The sequence below is a fragment of the Gracilinanus agilis genome, chromosome 1 (assembly GCF_016433145.1).
Source record: "Gracilinanus agilis isolate LMUSP501 chromosome 1, AgileGrace, whole genome shotgun sequence".
Lineage (NCBI taxonomy): Eukaryota > Metazoa > Chordata > Mammalia > Didelphimorphia > Didelphidae > Gracilinanus > Gracilinanus agilis.
Window position 1 is genome coordinate 775,307,270 of NC_058130.1, and position 7,393 is coordinate 775,314,662.

The 7,393-nt window shown below is 52.0% G+C and overlaps 1 protein-coding gene across 1 annotated transcript in view; it reads right to left on the bottom strand.

The window, feature by feature from the left end:
- Positions 1-2,530: 2,530 nt before the first annotated feature.
- The window catches only part of XBP1 (X-box binding protein 1), a 10,156-nt gene continuing 5,293 nt past the window's right edge, over positions 2,531-7,393 (bottom strand). The window contains 5 exon segments of the mRNA XM_044658865.1: positions 2,531-3,555; positions 3,986-4,069; positions 4,072-4,131; positions 4,335-4,466; positions 5,519-5,615. Coding sequence (XP_044514800.1) covers positions 2,992-3,555; positions 3,986-4,069; positions 4,072-4,131; positions 4,335-4,466; positions 5,519-5,615 — 937 coding nt within the window. The 3' untranslated portion in view covers positions 2,531-2,991.

A 7,393-nucleotide genomic window follows, 5' to 3' on the forward strand; every position in this document is an offset into this window, starting at 1 on the left:
CCCATTTACAGGTAGCTCTGACTGAACTGGAACCTACTCCCCATGGCTCCTCCTCCTCTTCTCATCCTTCTTTCAAATCTTGAAAGCTGGGATCATCTGCTTCTCCTCCCTCCCCTTCCCCATCTTCTGCAAATTCAACAAGAGGTTCCCTCCTCTAGCCTGACACTGTGGCCTCGCAGCTTAGCATCCTTCGAGGACTGAACAGAGCAGGCCTTTGGGGGGCCTTCTGTGTCCTCCCCTCGCCCCCCCCCCCATGTGCAGGTGGGGTATTTCGATTTCAGATGGGCCCTGAAACAACCAGGTGTCCCAGTGTGAAACCTTTGGTGGCTTCTTAGGGAAACGCTGCTTCCCACACAGCTGGGCAGGAAATGGAAGCCCTTGGGTGGTCTCTGGAGGCCCAGGGACACCGCAGGATTCACAGCTGGAGCTTCATAAATGCAAATCTGGCCCTCCCAGGATCGGCCCTTTTGAATGTGGGCTCAAAACTTCATCATCTTTGTAATGGTTTGATTTTTCTCTTCTAGATTTCAAACAAACATCTGAAAACCAATCATTATCCTATATTTATTGGGTCACTGGGAAAAATTCAAAGACAAAAGAGCTGCCCCCTTTAAGCCTGAGGCAGCCCCCACCTCACCCTGTTTTGGCAAAAGCAATGGAATTTTAGAGGGGGAGGGGAGGCTCCAACCCTATCATACAAGTAAATTTGGGGCAGCCACTCCCTGGGCCTCAGGAGGAAATGGCCCCTAAATCTTAGCTCCTAATTCATGTTTGGATTCCTTTAAAAAAAAAAAAAAGGTAGACACTCCATTAAAGGTGATTATCCCCCTCTGGCTAAAGGTTCTCTAGGGCTGGATCAGAAAAATGCAAATTTACTGAAGAATGGCTGTGTTTATCCCTTCCTCTTCGAGCCACATTTGGACCAATAATTCACTATCCTGGGGACTCGGTTCTGGAGTATTCCTAGAATCTTGGAAAGGGACCTTGGGTGTCAGAGTACAGATGAAGGCCTAGAAGCCGCAAAAGAAATGAAGTGGGTCGCCCAATCCCCACTACTCCGGCCTTCTACCATTCCTCTTTCAGCCACTTTGAAAGGTAGATTTCAATAAAATAGACCTTCCATCCCCAGGGCCACAGATCTTGAGAAACGATCTGAAACATGTCGGAGTGGATGGTCAGAACATCTATTTATTGGACTTCTCTCTCTCTCCTTTATGGGATTTTCATCCAAGTCAGTCATCATGGGTCGGCCCTCCAGGATCTATTCGACCATCTTCTCTTTTCAGCTCCCAAGAATTTAATTCGCTTTAAGCAGATGATTCTATTTTATTAGCCCCAATTTCTGGACTGCTTTGCCTGTTGGCCATAAATTAGATAGATGTCCCCTGGGCATTAAAACCAAAACAAAATGGCATTCCTTTGTCTTAGTAATAACTCCAGAGCAGAAGGGCCTGGGAGGGGACAGAGGGAGTCTCTGAGGCCAGACTGAACCAGGTCCTCCTGATCCCAGGCTGGCTTCTACCCACTGTGCCACCCAGCTGCCCCTTGCCCCAGACAGCTCCAGACTCAAGGAGGCCCTAAACATGGATCTTTCCTTCCCCCAAGCCCTCCTCCCTTCTTGCTGTTCAGGGTACATCTCGGTCGTCCTTGCCTCCCCCTACACTGTCCACACACAGCCAGTCTATGGCCAAGTCCCGTCTTTTCCGCCTGCTCAGACTCTCCTAGACCGTGTCCCCGTCTGTCCACGCAGAGTTGCTGCCGTTGGCTCATAGTAGGCTCTTTTGCAGGCCCCGCATTCCTTTCTGCTGGCCCATTTCAGCAGGCTTACCATGGTCTAGAGCAGTCTCTCTCCTCTGGGCTGCCACCCCCAATGCCAAATGCAAACCCTTGTGGCTCCCTCCATACATGTTCACTGCTGGGGTCCAGTGTAAGGCTCCACTTTTAAAACCCTCCACGACTGCTCCCAACTTGTATAGTGTCCTCTTGGCCTTGCTGTTCCTGACACGTGGTGCGCCCACCTAGATCTGTGGCCCTTCGGTCTGGCCACCCCCATCTCTTCTTGCCTCTGGGTTCTGCCTTCCCTGGAGACTTGGCTCAAACCCTCACCAGCATCCAGACAACCTATGGATCCTAAGACACGGGAAGGGGAAGGGCTGGGCAGTGAGGGTTAAGTGACTTGGCCAGGGTCACACAGCTGGTCACATCTGAACGTAGGACCTCTTGTCTCTAGCCACTGAACCACGCAGGCACTGTCAGATCCTACCTTCTTACCACAGGCTTTTCCCACTTGCCCTCCCTCTGCATGTATTTTGCACGTGTGTGTAAGGGAAGGCCAGGAAGCCCCCCGCTTCTCACCAGATGCTGAATAAAGCCAGGCAAGCTCCTTCACTCCATTCCCCCCAGTGACCTAGCGAGGGGGCTTCCTCCACATCCTTCCTGAAGGCAGTTTTTCCTCACATCGAGCGTATGAAGAGGTGAACAGTTGGCTGGGACTGCGCCGTGGCCTGCTAAGCAAGTACCACACGGAGGCTGCATTGCACTTTTTTAATTGCACGGGTAGTTTAAATAATGGAGAAATGGAGAAAGCACCTCCCTGAAGCCAAGCTCACATGAAAGAGTTCATCTAGGCAAGCGTTTACAGTCAATCTGGGTAGCTTTACAAAAGATTTCTTCTAATGTTCACGTTATCCAACTGTACATACTGGACAACCCACCCCCCCCACCCCCCAACAGCTGTTTTCTCTGCTCATACAAGCAAACTAAAGGCCCCCCTGAAGGGGCAGAATGGAGCAAAGTGGGAAGGGGAGAGGAAAGCTAAGGAATCCCACCGTCCCCTCCTCTCTCACTCAGGCGGTCGGACACCTCGCTGCGGACCCCAGGAGCCAGCTAAGGGCGATGCCCGGCCGCCGGCCACCTTCCCCACCACTATCGGGCCGCGGCCCTTCAGAGCGCGGGTGGGCTACGACGGGGCAAGAGGACGACAACACTATCTTAGACGCTGATCAACTGCGGGAAGAGTTCATTGGCAAAAGTGTCCTCCCAAGAGTGGCCTGTGCCGAGGGGGGAGGACAGCTCGTGGAAAGGGGAAGGAGAACCCTCGTACCCAGAGTCACTACAAGCATCCAGCAGGTAGGGAGAGGCCTTGAGGCCGTGGCTGGAGGAGAGCAGGTTTTCCATTCCAAGCTCTGGGATAAAGTCATCCTCGAGGAGTTCTTCTTTCACAGACACCGTGAGCGGCTCCGGGGGCTCCGGCTTCAGAGTGGGGCTCAGAGGGGCTTCCTCCACTTTCACTACCACGCTGCCTGGACCACTCGCCTCAGAGGGAAGCTCCAAGACGAGCGGCTTGGTGTACACGTGGTCAAAACGGATCAGTTCATTAATGGCTTCCAGCTTGGCTGATGGGGGCCCCACCAGAGGAGAAGGGGAGGCCGGTAAGGAGCTGGGCTCTTCGGCAGCTCCCACCTCTCTAGGCTCCTCCAGGCCGCACTCTGCCGTGACATATCTGAAGAACATGTCTGGGTCCAGGTTGTCCAGAATGCCCAGCAGGATATCAGACTGGAAGACACAAAATCACTCATAGATAACTCAAAGGGGACGGGCACCCCGCGCTGCCTAAGTGAGGAGGAGGCCCAGGGTGCCCTTCTCGGGGGCGCCGCACCAGGAAGCACAACCGAGACAGAACTGCAAGTCTCTGTGCCTCACCACAGGAGTTCTGGAGAGAAAACGTCCTGAACTCCATCCAAATCCCTGAAATCATGGGGTCGGGCTGGGGCGACCTATTCAATGTGCTACTCTCACCCTCCTTGAAATAGGGGGTCTTCTTTTGGGCAGAGAGAAAGACTGGGGCAGCGTGTGTGTGCGTGCGTGCGTGTGCCTGCACAGGGCCCTTCTGCCAGCCACTTGGCCATGGGGGCAAGACGCTTCTGTTAGGGTGCAGCACCGAGCGCGGCCATGGGCCAGCGAGCAGGGACGAGCGGGTAACTACCTCAGAGTCTGAAGAGTCAAGGCCATCAGAATCCACAGCGACGTGTTCGGGAAGGGTGACAGCTGGGCCTGCACCTGCTGCAGAGGCGCACATAGTCTGAGTGCTGCGGACTCAGCAGACCCGGCCACCGCGCGGACATCGTTCACCTGGGAGGAGACACAGGCAGAGGGCAGGGACGATCAAGACCCACAACCGGACTCCCGCCCTGAGGGTCAGGGCTGGATCGAAGCAGGGGAAGATTCTTTTCTTGTGGGCAAGGGTAGAGGAACAAGTTTGCTCAGAGGCCCCAACCCCGACTGAACTGCACAATGCTCAGAACCAGGCACACGAGGGGGAAAGATGATGTTACCTTGGATTCCGTTTCCTCCTCTTCAGGCATTAGGGCATCCATCCCCAAGCGCTGTCTTAACTCTTGATTTTCAATCACAAGCCCATGAGTTCTCTCACGCAAAAGTTGATTTTCAATCAAAAGTTTTTGGTTCTAGAAAAGAAATGACTCTCGGATAAGAGACCAGCAAAGTACCTGAAACTCTGCCCCAGAGAAATGGATACATCTGGATCCTGAAGACCTTTTCCTTAATTCTTGAGTTGGGGGAAAATCACTGTGCAAATAATTACACAATTCTGAGTAATGGTAGAAGAGTTAAAGCCTACTTCTTCTTCCCCAAGGGAGCATTTCAGTACCCCTCAGCAGCCAGGAACCAACAGAGCAGGGCTCCAAATAGGTGCAAGCAAGTCAAAAATTCCAAGTCCAGAGGATCTCAGACCCAATTCTAGGTTGGCTGTTCCTCAGTGACTAATTTAAGGCCTCTGGGTTTCAGAGGGGGGCTGCCTCCTAAGGCAAGGTCACTGTGGCAAAGAAAACAACAGTCCTGAACCCACATGTAGTCTTCAGGGAAAGCAGACACAGGAAAGACTCACAAGAAGTCAGTCGACTTTTTTCTCTTTCTTAAATTATAAATATTTATTTTGAAATCTAAGTAATACAGGAAGTGTGCACGCATCCCTGGGGCCTTCACAAAGTCAGAAAGGCAGGCTGGCAGGTACTCTGAAGGTTCCTGCTTGGGCCAACCCACCAAGGTCCACTACAAGGTCCAAGACCAAGAAGAGACTTGCTCCTTGGAGCTGCTGCACTGCTTTACCCTCGCACCAACCAGGGACTGCAATTCAGGTTTACCCCAAATGATGCCACTGCTGTTGTCCAGAGGCTGCTCCACGGATCAAAGAGAATGTGCATGTCACATGTCCCTGTCCTGTCCCTTAGCCTCAGCTGCTTCCTCCCCCTCCTAACAGCTTGAGGATAAAGATCTGGTGGAAGGCCTTATCAGGATCTCTCAAAAGCATTTTCCAGCAGCAGCATGGCTCATGCCGCTCCCCTGGGGCACACCTGGCCAACAGGTGCTGATAACACAGAAATGCTTCAGCACCCTCCGGCCACAGGGGCCAACGTGAGCTAGCCAGTGCGTGTCCTGGTGTGTTCGGCCCGGGAGCCAGGCCCGACTTCCTTGCTACTCCAGTTAAGACCATTCTTACCTCTTCTTCCAAGTCCACCACTTGTTGCTCCAGTTCACTCATTCGAGCTTTTTTCCTGTCTCGAGCTGTCTGTGCTGCTACTCTGTTTTTCAACTTCCTGGGAATGGAAAACTGTGTCTTTAACATCCAGAGATCATTGTTCTGTGAAGGCTCTAGTGTGCAAAGTTGTCATACCAGGTTTTTAAACATGACCCCTTCTTTTGCTTAGAAATCTATCTCCTAGGGGCAGCAGCTAGGTGGCCCAGGAAAGCCTGGAGATGGGGGATCCTGGGTTCGAATGTGGCCCCAGACACTTCCCAGCTGTGTGACCCTGGGCAAGTCACTTAACCCCCACTGCCTAGTCCTTACCATTCTTCTGCTTTGGAACCAATACACAGTATTGATTCTAAGATGGAAAGTAAGAGTTGAGGAGGAAAAAAAAGAAATCTATCTCCTGCTTTTTGGCCAAGTTCCATAGTCAGAGTGTGGCTGGCCTTGTCACTCTTTGAGAGACAGTGGCACTTGCAGAACCAGAGCTGCTGCTGAGCTAAATGAGAATTTATCATTATTGAGTTTATCATTCAAAGATGGTAAACTCCCAAAGTTTAAAAAGAAAAGCATCAAGAGTTCCAAGTGAATGCAAATCAATTCCTCAGCATGGAGGTCTCTGGGTGCTCACTGACCAAGCCAAAGAACCACTTATTTATGTAGTCAGCTTCCTGACACAAAGCCTTCAACTCAGGTCGGTCTCCTCTATTGCATCATTCAGGGCCCACACCAGGACAGACAAACATGAACTGTTTCTTGCATCAGAAAAAAGATGTCCTCCTAGGTCTGAATTGCATTATCCCGCCACTGGGAGACAGTATCCTGAACACTCTTGACTGGCTTACACAAGTGATTAGACAAGGGAAGAAGTAGAAAAGGGCCCAAATGCCCAACAACTGGGGCAAAGACTCTACGGAACTCTTAACAGCCTATTAACACAATGAAACCTTCCATCCAGGGAATGGGAACTGTGTCAATGAGGAAACGCTCAGACCAATTAGTCTGGGAGCATGAAATGATGTTACAAATTAATTAGAGCCACCGTGATTCATGTAGGCCAATTAAAGATCACAATGTTTTATTGTGCATCTGGATGGGAGTGGAGGCAAGCAAGAAGGGTTGCTTCAGTTACCAAAAACTTGGAATTATTCATGTGCATCAGAGATTAGTGACTTGTGCGGAAGAGGGCCATCCTAGTGGCTGGCCCCATCTCAGAGGGTAGCTTAAGCTATGGTCTGGGGCTCTATTTGGCTAAATCTAAAGATGGTTCAGTCCCACAAGGCTGGAGGAGATACCTGCAGGGGGCCCCCCAAAGCCTTCCCACATTCTTCCGGTCAATTCTCAGGTCACTAAGCTCCTGGGCTCTTAGGGAATTCTGGGAGCTTGGCATGACAAGACCTCTTCTGTGTAAATGCGCGGGGTGTGGGGTCTGGTACCCCTGAACTCCAGCGCCCCAAAGGCAAATGCTAAAAGGGCCTCAAGAAAGAAATGCTGATTGTTTGACTGATGGGTAAACTGAGGCTCAGCTGTACCAAGCTGGCTTCACCAGGAGCTGCCGCTTCCCCTTCCCCCCCTGGGGCGTTTTATCTAATGATAGTGGCACCCCCAAAGTTTGCCAATCGTTTTAATACACATTTCTCTTGCTCTAAGCCCGGGGTGGGGGTGGGGGGGTGAGGGTTGAGAAGGAAGCGCTTTGGAAGGTGCTGAGGAGTTTGGGGGAGGGAGGCGACGTTTCCCCAAGATCTGCCATGGGACTTGGCACACACGGTGGACGCTGGTTGACTGGGGGAAGGGTTGCCCGGAGACTGAGGACGTGGCCAGGCTCGGGAAAGGGATGGGGGGGGGGGG